Source organism: Phalaenopsis equestris, unplaced genomic scaffold (genome assembly GCF_001263595.1).
Source record: "Phalaenopsis equestris unplaced genomic scaffold, ASM126359v1 Scaffold000877, whole genome shotgun sequence".
Lineage (NCBI taxonomy): Eukaryota > Viridiplantae > Streptophyta > Magnoliopsida > Asparagales > Orchidaceae > Phalaenopsis > Phalaenopsis equestris.
The window spans coordinates 790,739-805,281 of record NW_018165317.1 but is presented as its reverse complement, the minus strand read 5'-3'; the positions used below and the strand labels follow the sequence as shown (position 1 = coordinate 805,281).

At 36.2% G+C, this 14,543-nt stretch overlaps 1 protein-coding gene across 2 annotated transcripts in view; it reads left to right on the top strand.

Moving 5' to 3' along the window:
• Window positions 1-14,543, top strand: part of LOC110032046 (pentatricopeptide repeat-containing protein At5g02830, chloroplastic) — a 47,532-nt gene that overhangs the window by 30,302 nt on the left and 2,687 nt on the right. For both annotated transcript variants that reach the window (XM_020735557.1, XM_020735556.1), the window contains exons 8-12: window positions 2,176-2,241; window positions 7,095-7,174; window positions 7,849-7,947; window positions 8,626-8,845; window positions 9,725-9,785. In XM_020735557.1, the coding sequence (XP_020591216.1) occupies window positions 2,176-2,241; window positions 7,095-7,174; window positions 7,849-7,947; window positions 8,626-8,845; window positions 9,725-9,785 (526 nt within the window). The remainder of the gene's footprint in view (window positions 1-2,175; window positions 2,242-7,094; window positions 7,175-7,848; window positions 7,948-8,625; window positions 8,846-9,724; window positions 9,786-14,543) is intronic.

Here is a 14,543-nt window from a genome sequence, read left to right as displayed (position 1 = left end):
CGTACTTTTGAACGTCATACTTAAATGTTGTCAGTTTAGCATCATTTGGACTTGTTTTTAATGAACTCTCATTATGACTGGGTTGGAATTATAATATATTTTTATTTTGTTATTGTATGAAACCTAAGTGCACATCGATCCAAATTTCTCCTGAATTGTGTAATTATAACTATATTTTATATAGCAAGTTTTTTCTTATAATGAGAAAATTTTCTTTTCTTTTGATGATCAAGAAGAGTAATTTTTATGAATTTTTCTTAAGCCTACGAAGTTTTCTTTCTTTTTTTTGTTTTAATTGGATTTTTAAGATTAGTATCTTCGTCATTGTTGTCAACATTCTCATAAATAACTTCATTTTTCTCGTATTATTTTCATTCAAATTAACACCATCAACTTTATTAACAATTTGCTTCCGACAATTGAGATCACGTTTTCAAGATTCAATATCTCATTTTTCATAAGTGACAACATTGTCATTCTAAATTAAAAAAAAACAAAACAAAAGAATCAATGATATTTGAAGAGTTCAATTAATGCAACTTATATTATTTATTTTTAATACAATATGTTTATTTTTAATATGATATGCTTGTGCCTCTTAAGCATTCATAAAACTAACAATTTCATGAAAAATGAGTGATCGATAGGGTATTCAGGCGATATACCTACAATGTTGCCATGCTTCCTATGCTAGAGATGAGAGATCGATTCATCCAAGAGACAAGAGAGGCTAGGGGTCGGACTGAGGTGCAAGACAAGCGATAAATTAGGTTTCGAAGGTGGGAGAAGGATACTTGCAGATTGCTGCTGGGAGTACTTAAGAAGGATAGGGCTGTCAAAATTTGGGTTTTATTTGTTCTTTGCATAATTGCACATCACAAGTGTTCCTAAATCCTACGGTAGTGATCGAACCGTGCATTTTGAGCTACTCGTTAAGCCAATGAGCCGAGTCGCCCAATACTCGAACTCTAGCTCAATAAGTCAACAAACTCTTATTTTGGCTCGAGTTTGAGTTTGAGGCTCGATAAGCCTGGCTTGTGAGCCTATAATTGAGTTGAGCTTTTGGCTCACGAGTTGGCTTGACTCACTTGCACCCCCAAGGTGAACCATTTGTGGATAGATTGAGCCTCATGGAACCTGCTGTTGATGAAAATGAGGTTTAGATCAAAGCGGAAAGGGTTGAGAAGGAATTTTTATTTCTAAAATAATTACAAAACTCATCTTGCTTATCTGATGGGCCATGTCAATTTTCACCAGCAGCCAAGAGACATTAACGATTGGGGCATTTACCCAATTCTTATATATTTGCAAATCTCACACCTAAATTTTAATTTTTACATTCATACCACTCAAATCTTTCATATCACATCAACATGAGCACCATGTTAATTTTTAAAGTGTGAAATACATCTTTTCATGCATAGGCACGGTGACGTGTGTAAAAAAGGAGTTCCCTAACTAGGTGTGAGATATGTAAAATACATAAGAATTAAAGTTTAGGTGTTTGATATGTAAATACATAGGAATTAAGTGGTATGTGTGTAATCTTTCTAATCACTCTCACTATAGCTTGAATTGTCATGAATTGAACATTCAAAAAGGAGTTCCCGTTGCAATTTCCATTTTATCCCATCGAGTAAACCGAAGAGAAGATAAGCTTTGAATAGGTGGGACACTGATTTTTTATATTTTTGCTGTTTCTTTTGTACTTTTGTAATTCTGAATGTTGCTTTGCGGGCTGTAGAGAAATGATATTTGCTGCTTGACAAACAAAACATGAACTATTATTATATGCATATTCTTATGTGATATAAAATATTTGAGTACCATGTGCATAAATATAAAAGCTTAGGTGTGAGATATGTAAAATACATAAGAATTGCTGCTATATATTAAAAGTGAAATATATCTTTTCCTGCCTATGCTTAATGCACCAAAGTGCTATATATGTAAATATATAAGAATTGTTTGCTATGTACGAAAATTTGCCTTTTTTTATGTGTTTAGAACTAAACTCATATACACATTAAATGATGCCATGGTGCGCCAACATGAACTTGACAAAAACAAAAGGTGTCTGAAATATAAAATATTTCATATCTTAGTGATCCTCAGATAACTTACCATCCAAAATAGAATTCTGTGCGAAGTTTTTTTGTGCTTCATGTGATGCAGGCACTAAAAGCCATGAGAGATACTGGGATTAAGCTTGATGTTGCTGCATATACAGTTGCCATCAAGGTTTGCATTCTGCTTGCTGAGGTTTGATGTATTTATGATTGCAGATATGCCTTCTTTAGCATGTTGTACTTTGAATTGTGGAAGATTATATACGTACCTCTCAATTCTTATATATTTACATATCTAACACCTAAACTTCAATTTTAATTACATGCCTCCTTACCTATGCATGAAAAGATGTATTTCACTTTTTAAAATTTAAAATGGTGGTATTTTTAATGTGATATAAAAGATTTGGATGGTGTAAATGTGAAAATTAAAATTTATTTGTAGATATGTAAATACATAAGAATTGGGTGTTATGTTTGCAAATGCCCCTTGAATTAAAATTGCATCTGGTTTATCTTACTTGATAGATGATGGGAATTAACTGCTAAATCTACAGTTAGGGAACATATGTTTTACGCTAAGTAATGGCATAATGAATCAATGAACTAAACGGCATATAGAAAAATGCTTAAATTTTCTCACTTTTTTTTTTTTTTTTTGAGATACATCAAGATTCATATTTAATTTCTTGCAGAAATTTGCTTAAACATGCAAAAGTTTAATGGTTTAGATTTAAGCTATGAATTTAGTTTGTCCAGTTGCTTGAAATTTTCAATGTGTCTTGGTGTCTTCACTATGCATGATTAGGATGGTAGTATCTCCTGTCTCGTAGAATAATTCATTAATTCAAAAGTATTGGTTTCATAAAACGAAGAGCGATCCTTATTGATTTTTGTTTGCCTAATTAATTTAATATTTGATTCTTTTATTCTTAATTAGACCGGTTTATTATCATAATCATTAGTTTTTTTGGATAACTAGCATAAGTAATTAAGCTAATTAGTTTTCTAAAATATAAGGTGGCCTATAGAGAGTCTAAAAGAACCATTTGTAATGCTAAAAATTCTGTTTCTAGTAATCTTTATAATATATTAGATACTAAAGAGGGTGAAAAATATATGTATAAACTAGCCGAACAAACAGAAATATAAAGTAAACATTTAACTTAAGTGTATTAAAGATGAAAATCAAAAAATAATTTTCCTAGAAAAAGATATTCAACATAGGTGGGTGAGCTATTTTAATAAACTTTTCAATAAAGTTTTTGAAAATAAGATCGATCTTAGTGATCTTAAAATTTTTAATAATAATAAAATATGTTAATTTTATTATCACATTAGCAAAGAAGAAGTGAGGAGGATTTAAAGAAAACCAAGGGTGGAAAATCAATAGGACCTGATGATATCCCAATTGATACTGAAGGAGAAAGCACAAACCACAAAAGAAATATAAATATTATTATTAAAACTAAAATCGATTACAATGACTCCTCAAAACATGAAATAAATGACAAACAAACACAACCTCGCCCTAGAGAAGATCGACGGTGTTGGGTGGTGGTTGGATAGTAGTACAGCGAGCTGGTGGGAGGCTGTGACCGCAGGAGCAGAGAGTGGAAGGTTGCGCGGTGGTACAGGAAGATAGGGATGAGATTTGGGGTTCCTGTCGGGAATGGAAGCAGTCACAATAGAATGGAAATGGGGTTGCAACAGGTTTTCGGTGGGAAGCAAGCAACAGGGAGTATGGAAAGGTAGGACGGGCCAGGCAGGGGAGATATGGCTTGGATAAATGGAGTTATGGGCTGAGGGGGAGGCTTGATGGGGTTTCTGGATAGGGGAGGACAACAAGCTTGAGGTTTCACGACCGTAAGGGTGCACAGGAAGGAACAGTGGGGTGGAAGGTATTGCGGGAAGGATGGAGCGGGGTTAGTGGCTAAGGAGAGTGAAATTCAGAGAAGATAAATCATCACCGGAGAATAGGGATACAGCCGGAGCAACACCTGAAACTGTGAAGACGATCATCACCTATGACGAGGGACAGTCGGAGCACCAACTCGATGTCGGATACAGGCCTCGAAGTAAAAATATCATGGCAAAAACTTGAATTCAAATATAAAAACAAGATCCTTAACCTAGAGACAAGAACTCCTAGTTATAAAAGACTTGACTCAACTTTAGGAAACATTAAAATAGGAAGGAATAATATCATATTTCAAAATTTAGGCAAATCTTTTAAAATAGGGAAGGGAATAAAATTAGATTTTAGATTTAATGCAAGAGTTTCAAAATTAGAAGGAGAATAAAATCATATTTTGCTTTTTATGAAATGTTATAGAATTTGGAAAGGTTTAGGGAGGCAATAAAGGAAAGAAAGAAAAAAGAAAGACAAGGAGGGGAGGAAAGGGAAGGAAAAGAAGCAAGAGGGGACCGGTAAGTCTAACTGGGCTGAACTTGCACCCGGTTGCCCCCCCCACCCCCCGCCTCGAGCCCCGCTTATGGGTTGGGGAAGCTTTGACCTCAACTATCGAAGCTTCTTCCTCCTCTTGGCACGCTGTTGAGTTCTCTGATACATCGTACAAGTAAACGTTATCGTTCCAAAGCACATTCTGATAGAAGAGATATCTGTCCACCTTTGGCATGATCTGATTTGGAACTGTACCTAGAAGAGTCTCCCTATGAATTAGGTATTGCGTCATCCCAGTTGTAACCTGCTTTTTCAATTCCTCATACTCGGCTGGGTGCAACTGATAGGCTAGTATGTGAGGAGAAATTCACTCTAGGTTGAAATTTGTGGCACGCTGTGCCACTCTCACTGACTCCCCCTCAGGAGAGACGTCTTCCCCGCAGATAGGACCTGGATGCCATTACAAAATTTTCATCTACATCAAACTCCTTGGGGCCATTATATAGTTGGGCTTCATCTCTCTCATTTGGACATCTGATGAGGTGTCCCATGCTGACCCGAAAGTAACCTTTGAATAACTCTATGTAATGTTCTCGACATGAAACACAATAACCTCGTTTCTGAAATACCGGAACACCCTCCATCGGGGCAACTTCGGAGGGGGTATACATCTAAAAAATCTGCATCTCAGATGGACCTGTATCTGATGTCGGCTCCTCAAACTCTTAACCTTTGTTGACATTCCTCTCACCGTATGCAAGATGCCATAATCTCATGCTCCGTTGGGCTGCCCATTACCTCAGAGTCACTACATTCTAGAGTAGTGACTGTTATTTCAGTTGGAATATCTATCTCATGGTCAACTGGTTTTGGTGGCGTCTCTTCCTCATTGGCTGAAAATAATCATTCTCCCTGAAGTCTGTACCTTCTTTCTGATTACCGTTTATCTCTTCAAGTGGCAATTATTACTCGTTTATGTCCTCACCGCCTTCAGTGTCTGTGGTGTCTTTTTCCAACTTTTCTATGACACCCTACCCAGTGAAGTAGATTACTCTCTGTGTGCTGCATTTTGCTTCTATATGCCAAAATCCGTGGCACTTGTAGCATTTTTTGGCCATGACAAACTTGCATATTGGTTTTGTTGGCTAGTAGTAAGGGGGTCGCTTGGTGTTGCTGTCTCTTAACTTCGAAAGCTAGGGTCTGCAACTTGTTTTTATAGTTTTTGTTAGTTTATGACACATAGAATTGGTTTCTTCATGAACATCCCAAATTTTGAAATCTAGAATTTTATTCATAAAAATAATTTTATTTGTGTCTTTTAGATAACCTCATCTAATTTTACGATGATGAATCCTAATATTTTTCATTTTACAACTCTTCATCTTAAAATCTAGAACTAATAATCGATGTTGAGTACTTAAATCCTCACATGGAATGACCTTATAATCCTTACATTCTCGACGATCTCTTCTTCTCATAAGAAAATAATTAATTTGTGTTTTATTAGATTTATTCTTATAAGTAATAATATGTACATCACTTTTCTTGAATAAAATATTAGCAATAATAAAATCATACGCTAAAGCAAAATCTAATATAGCTCTGCCTTCTTCATTAATCACTCTAAAACTGTAGCCACCATGAATATTTCTAAAATCTTCTACCACTCTACCAACATGTCTATTTAAATTTTCTCCAATAAAAAATCTTTATTCAAGAGGTATAATTCGTATTAAGTCTTCTAAGTCATTCCAGAATTTATTTTTAGAACCTATATTTAAACCTAGTTTAGGAGCATAAGCACTTATAATATTAAAAATCTTAGTGTCAACATTAATCTTAAAGACTATAATTTTATCTCCAACTCTATTAATTTTAACAACATTATCTTTTAAACTCTTATATATAATTACACCTACACAATTTCTAGTGCGACTCTTAGCTGAATACCAAAGTTTAAAACTTAAGTTATCAATTTTCTTATTCTTTTCTCCAACCTATTTTGTTTCTTGAACACATAAAATATTTATTATTCTATGAATCATAATATTAATTAGTTTCATTAATTTATCAGTGTGAGTACTTATATTCTAAGATATCGACGTTTAATGTGACCAACAGAGATATTTTGAGACAACGGATGTTATGAGCTACTAGAACATTAATTTGTTAACTGATTATAGAAGTTGGACAATCCATCAAAAGAGATAGATCATTGATAAAACCGCTCTGGTAGTAGTGGGTCAGAACATTCTGATTTGCATGGCAATTTATTTTTGGGAAATATGCATACATAGCACACACCTTTTATGTATTTACATATCTCACACCTAAATTTTCATATTTATATAGCTAGCATTTTGGTGCTTTAAACCGATGCATGAAAATGTGTTTTTCACTTTTAAAAAGTGATAATAGTGATTTTTTTTTATGTGATATTAAAGATTTGAATATTTGCATGTAAATATGAAAATTTAGGTGTGAGATCTGTAATCAGTTAAGAATTGTGTTATGTATGTAAATGCTCCTTTATTTTTTGATGCTGAATTATGAGTGCATCTGGTTGATTCTTTTATGATTTTCATTCTATATCTACATAATTTATTTATTAGTACTTGTAGGCATGCGCTCAGAATGGAAAACCAAGTTTGGCATTTTCTCTATTTGAAGAAATGAAGAGAGACAAATTGAAGCCCAATTTATGGGGAAACTCCATTATACGCCCCCCCCCCCCCCCCGCACCCTCGAGCTCGTACTGTTATTTTTATTTTTTTAAACTTTTTTTGAGCTCTAAGTGCATGGATTTATACTTGATTGTATGCATTTCTTATCATTAAAATTCTATGACTAGATGTATGAATGACTTTTAATTTGCATAACTGATTACATTTATTCAGCCCATCAAGTTGATAGTTTACATGCACTCTAGATGCATTCAACTTCATTCTTTAAATCATTTTGACCTTAAAAAGAAGGAAGATTTACATACATACCGCTCAATTCTTATGTATTTACATATCTAACACCTAAACTTCAATTTTTACAACATGGCACCTTTCCTATGCATGAAAAGGTGTATTTCACCTAAAAAGTCAAAATAGTGGTGCTTTTGGTGTGATATGAAAGATTTGGGTTGTATAAATGTAAAAAAGCAAAGTTTAGGTGTTGCATATGTAAATACATAAGGATTGTGTGATATGTTTTGAATGGCCTTAAAAAGAAAATCGTAAATTTTCTATAAAACAGATAACTGCATACTTATGGGTCAATTATATCTTAAAAGCACTTATGGGTAATTTTCAAAATTTGTATATTCAAAACAGGACCGAATTTTCTTTCTGCTAACTTATAGTAGTTCTGGTAATTGGCAACTCAGGTGACTTACAAAACTCTCTTAAGATCTCGTAGCCAATACGGTTCCCTGCGTGAAGTTCAGCAGTGCCTAGCTGTTTACCAAGACATGCGAAAAGCAGGGTATTCAACATCTAAATTAGAACTTCTATGAGCATTTTTATCTGTGTGATTTATTTTATTTTGCGTTCAATTCTTACGTATTTACATATCTAATACCTAAACTTCAACTTTAATATGTTTGTCATCTTATCAATGATATTTTTTATATAATATGAAAGATTTGGGTGATATAAATGTAAAAAGCAAAGATTAGGTGTTAGATATGTAAATACGTACGAATTGAGTGGTATGTATGTAAATGCCCCTTGATTTTGATGATGACATCTGCTATGTAAGTTTTGATTTACTAAAAAGTGCCTGGATGCTAAACTTGATGATGCTGTGTATTGTTAGATGGAAAGTTCTCAGCATTTTACTTGATCTGCATTATCAGAATATTTTAGAGGGGCATTTACATACATATCACACAGCTTTTATGTATTTAGATATCGAACACCTAAACTTTCATATCTACACCCATAACACTCAAATTCTTAACATCACATCGAAAATACCACTAAAATTAACTTTTTAAAAGTGAAACACACCTTTTCATGCATAGGTTTATGCCACTAAAGTGGTATAATTGTAAAAATCAAACATTTGGCGTTGGATATGTAAACTCATAAGAATTGTGTGGTGTGTATGTAAATTTCCCTATTTTAAACGCGTCTCTTACTTAAGCATTTTCAATTTCAGGTACAATTCCAATGATTACTATCTCAAAGAGTTGCTTGAGGAGTGGTGTGAAGGAATATTATGCAGCAACAGCCAAAAGAAAAACCTAAATAGCACTGACGAAAGATTCAGCTTAAATAATTCTAAGAAACTAAGCTGGCCACTTCTTGAAAGAATGGCAACATTTTTGCAAAAAGACACAGATGACTATCAGGCTATTGACATCAGAGGTCTCTCAAAGGTAATTTACGTGGTGCATGATAAAAGAAAGGAAGATTTACATACATACCGCTTAATTATACATTTACATATCTAACAGGTTAATTCCAATTTTTACATACATACCACTTTACCCATGTTGGAAAAGGTGTATTTCGCTTTTTATAAGTTCATATGGTGGCATCTTTTATGTGATATGAAAGATTTGGGTGGTATAAATGTAAAATATAAAGTTTAAGTGTTTGATATGTGAATACATAGGAACTGAGTGATATGTATGTAAATGCCTAAGGAAGGAATTTAATATTCTTTGAGACCAATAATTAGGAAACTATGTTTGGAGACAAGGTGTGATATAGCTCATGGCCAAGCAAGTTTGGTTAATAACTTGAAATTTGTCTCTCAAGGTAAAACGACAAATCATTCATATAGCCATATAGAAGTTTATCTGTTGAGGCGAAGGCATGAAATGAAAGTGTAACGAAAAAAACACAGCTTTGTGCTTTTACTCAATGACTCTGAGTCATTATATTTTTGCTTGGGGCACTGCACAAGATTTACATGCATACCACTCGATTCTTATGTATTTACATACTAACATCGAAACTTCAATTTTTACATACATACCACCTTACCTATGCATGAAAAGAGTATTTCACATTTTAAAAGTTGTAATGCCGGTATTTTTTATGTGATATGAAACATTTGGGTTGTATAAATGTAAAAAATAAACTTTAGGTGTTAGATATGCAAATTCATAGGTTTTGGGTTGTATGCATGTAAATTGCCCTTTATGTTTTAGTCTTTAAAAATTGTTGGTGCACTGGTTGATTTTTTTATTTAATTAATCCATATATATTTCTTCATTAGTTTATTAGATGAATGTATTTTCTCTTGGCAGGTTGAAGCTCGAATTGTTGTTCTTTCAGTTTTGAGGATGATTAAGGAAGACTACCAGCAAGGTGTGTAATTCTCTTTTCATGTGTATTTAAATTAGGGGCATTTACATACATACCACACAACTCTTATGTAATTAGATTTCTAACACCTAAACTTTGGTATTTACATTCATAACTCTTCAAATCTTTAATGTTGCATAAAAATCCCACTTCGCTATCTTTTCAAAATAAATGCACCTTTTTATGTCAGGTTCATACCACCAAGATGCTATAAATGTAAATATCAAACTTTTATGTAAATCCATAAGAATTGTGTGGTACATATGTAAATTTCCCTTTTAGGTTAATGAGGCAAATTTGTTGAATAATTTAATACCAACAAAGTTTGGCAAATTGTTTGATGGCTAGTATGTCTAATGTATTTTTTATCTCCAATTAAAATTGAGTTCACGACTTAAAATTTTATCAAGGCTTGGGGTGTTTGGTACGCAATTTAAATATGGATTTACATTAAATATAACTTAATAACACAGGTGCGGGAGTTTCCCGCACGAATATGGGAAACAAGCTAGCCGGCTAAACCGGTTGGCATAGGGAACTGGTTCAGGGAGGAATCGAGCGACATCGGCACTTGCGGCTTTCCTTTCGCATCTCCTGCCTGGCTTGAGCAATGTTTGGAGAGGGCTGCATTGTCGCTTGCCCTCCTCTCCTCTGTTTTCTATTTTTCCGGTGGGAATTTATTTATATTGTTGTTTTGTTGCATAAGAGTTAGTTTTTGTTGTGTGTTGATTTCAAATTTTCTTGTGGAGCTGTTCTCCCTATTCTAGGGCTATATCCGAGGAAGTGGTGGTGTTTCAGCTGTATTCTACTCCGAGGAGGTGTTGTATCATTTCCTTTTCACCTTCCCCAATCTTTCTCCCCTCTCCTCAGCTGCCAGTCTCCCCCTCCTTAATTCCTGCACCCAACTGTTCCATACCTGCAGCCTTACCTTGTTGTCCAGCCATCCTCTCTCCTTCCCAGCACTCCCAACCAATTTTTCCTCACCCTACTACCGCTGCCCCTGTTGCCCAGCAACTTCCAGCCACCCCTTCGCCTGCCGCCGGTCACTTACGACCCTCCATATTTGTCCTTGCAATTCTGCACCTTCCCCTCACTGCCATCACCCCTGTTAACCATCCCAATCCACCCAGCCGACCTCCACCGCCCTTGGAATACACGTTAGAGGTGTATTCTTGTGTCGTTTATGTTTTGTGTTACTATTTTCTTTTTTGTTGTGTTGTAACCCCCTCTCTACACTAATAAAAGTTTGTTTTGAGTTTTTCATTGCTTTTCCTACTAGTTCTGGTATCACTTAAATCTGCCAAACATAAAAAAATCGAAGTTAAATCCCACCGTTATCTAAATACGAAATTTTCTCTATTTTAATTGTATTCTTGGATTTATTAAATCCAATCATTAGGTGGATTGAACGGATTTAAGAGAGGGTGTGGGAGCTGTTGCTTCTCTCGTCTCCAAACACTTCAAAGTTTGGCTTTAAACTTAATCAAAACAAACCTTTTTTTTATTTAACCCTTTTGGATTTGGTAAATCCGGATTTACTAGATTAAATCCTATTTAAGTTAAATTTTGGGTGTAGCCAAACACCACCTTAGGGTGTTTGACTCAGGATACATTGTCATGTTGAAAGCTAAAATAGCAGATATTTGATGGATGTGGAGTTCTTGTTATTGAGTTTAATAAAGCCTCTTTTTAATCTTCGACGACGAACTAGCAACAAATGGTGTTATGTTGTGTTGACCGATTGATAGTAGGTTTAGCACTATGGGGTCTTCTTTGAGACCTAATCTCATCTTGCAAAAGTTGGTAGCAAGTTGGAACGGTCGTTGTTCTAAAGTTGTGGAACCTAATTTTATCTATGAATGCAAATTTAATCTTGGGTCAAAATTTATAGGAAGATTGACCTACATGCCTCTCAATTCATACTTATTTACATATCCAACACTTAAACTTCAACTTCTACATGCATGCCACATTATGTATATGTGAAACGTGTATTTCACTTTTTAAAACTTAAAATGTTGGTATATTTTGTTTGATATAAAAGATTTGAGTGGTAAAAATGTAAAAAGCAAAGTTTAGGTGTTGATGTGTAAATATATAGGAACTGGGTAGTACCTAATAAAATGATGCAAGTATATGACTGAAACAAAAGAAAAGGGGGGCAGTGGGTTGCTAAACTCCAAAATAGTACCTGAACTGTTTGTATGTGGCTAATTTGATATCCTAATGTCACATTTGTCCAATTTAGTACTGACTATACGTGATTGATCTAAAGTGGGAGCTCCCAGTAGGATTATTTTTGGGACTTATGGTGCAGTCCTGCGACCAATCTACAAACTAGACTAGGCGCAGAACTCTCCTAGTGGCTCGAGATCAGGTTAAAACACCAAATTGAGGGCTGGCCGTCTTTCCTTAATGGATTTGGTGTCTCCTTTCAAAAGTGGGCTCAATCCTAATTACCTAGGGCTTATATATTTGATTCATGTGTTTAGGGTTTCAGTTTTTGGCATATTTTCTGTCGGGACAGTCATTGGCATCCTCTTTCTCCCTTCTAGGGTTATATCCAATACCTTGTGGTGCTACGATTATAGTTCGTCTGAGGTGGTGATCTCTTTCTAAGGGCTTGAGTGCTGCTGCGAGTATCGCTTATTCCCGTGGTGTATTTATCTCCAACTCTTTCCTCTTCCGCATTTCTCTCTTCACAGACTCTGCCGTTCTCGACCCTCTTCTTGGGCTGCCATCGTTGTCCCTGCCGTCCACCTTTGTTGTCACTGCCCCGCCTATCTTTCTTGTTGCTGTTTCCCTCTGTCCGATCGCCCTCCGTTGCTGTTGCCAGACCCAAACAGCCTCCCGGTTGTTGCTTCTGCAGCTCCAATCACCGACGACGCCTTCCTCTCCCTCCTCTTCGCTGTTATCGCAGTTCCAGACCTCCACCTTTTGTTGCCGCCACTCAGAAATCCCTCACCTTGCTGTTCTGGTGCTGCCCGGCCCTCCTACATCGCTGCGGCAGCTCATAACACCACTTTCCTTGCTGCTTATCTACTGTCCAGCGCCTCCCCCTTGCTCCAACCTCCCAGGAAATTGCAATGTTTCACCACCCCTTTGCTGCCACCATCGCCGCTTTGCTGCTGCTCCACCATCTGGCCTTCCAACCGCCCTTTTGCCACACCTCCGGAGGTCCAAACCCTCGCTGATCAACACCCCACCTCGATATTCACCTTAGCCGAGTGTCATGAATCGTGTTGCTATTTCCTACTTCAGCGTGTCACGTGTCCTGTTTGTTATTTTTTCTCTTTTAAGTGTGATAGTTGTAACTGCCTATTTATTTTCATTAAGAAGATTTGTTTTTCTCGTGATTTTGGTTCTCCGATAACAGTTGGTATCAGAGTCATTCTAATCCTAGTCCTATCATAGGGTTTCTAGAATACCCCCCAAAATTTCTCTCTTCCCACCCACCCTCCACATCTCCTTCCACCTATCCAAACCCAAACTCTAATCATGCCATCGAGAGGGTAAGTGTCGAGTCCGATCAGGAGTTTACCATGGAAGAGATACAACAATAACTGCCCTGAGTGCTATAACGGCTCAATAGAATTAAGGAAAGGAGACCATCCAAATCGCTCAACCGCAGCCACAATGGTGACTTGATAAATCAAAGGAATTGAGTGAATCTCTTCCACCATAGGGATGTTAGGGATAAAGAACCTCTACCTTGAAGACGACCTAAAATATCTGAGAAGCCAAAATTTTGAAGTAAAGTTGGATTTGTCATACTTTTACGACCATATGAATTCGAAAGAGTTCATCAAGTGACTCTTGACCTTTGAATGTACTTTTGAGTGTCGAGACTTCCCACCGGACGGAAGGGTTAAACTAGCAGGCAACAAGTTAAAGAAAAGTGCAATATTCTAGTGAAAATTTTTTGAAGTGCTACTCGGTCCAGCGTGAAAGTAGATAAGATCACTACTTGGTCCAAGATGAATTAGAAGATGAAATTTCAGCACCTACCAGCTCACTACAGACTAGATGTTCAAACCTCATCTTCAAAATTGGAGAGACCACATCACTGGGCGACCACCACATATTGTAGGTAGGTTTTTTACAGCGTCAAGAGTACACTAAGGGGAACATCTAAGCCCCCACCCGACGAGAAACTGATTCAGAGTGGAGAATAGGTTAAACCAGTCCACATTCCCAAATCCATCATAGCTAAGAAGTGTTTCAAGTGTCACAAATTTTGGCATATTAATTCAGATTGCACAATCAGAAGAATAATCTCTTTCACATCGGGGAGCAGTTCAAGAAATGAACAAAGACGCATTAGACACTTAAGAGAGTGAGGACACAAAAGAGGAGAACCAGCTGCCAGCCAATGAGGAAGAGACGCCATCGATTCCAGTTGAACCCTGGAGAGAGATCCCAGCTGAGTTGACAGTAGTTGTTCTAGAATGTAGTGAGCCCAAGGTATGGGCATTCATGCAGAGTATGAGATTATGGTGCCTCAAATTATATTTTTGCAGGCATTCGGAGGAGCATCGGTAGGATTTGCATTGGATGTCCAAAAAGGCAATGAGTTTAAGGAGCAGTTACCAGACACAGGATAACCTCAGATAAGAGAATTTTAGAGTTTCTGGATACAAAAATTATCTTCCGACTTGACCCTACTATGGGAGTTCCAGCATGTCAAAGATGAGGCTCTTTTGTGACACTTTTGGAAGACTATGTAGAGTCAGCTGGATGTTAAAATTTGTTCAGCAGGGG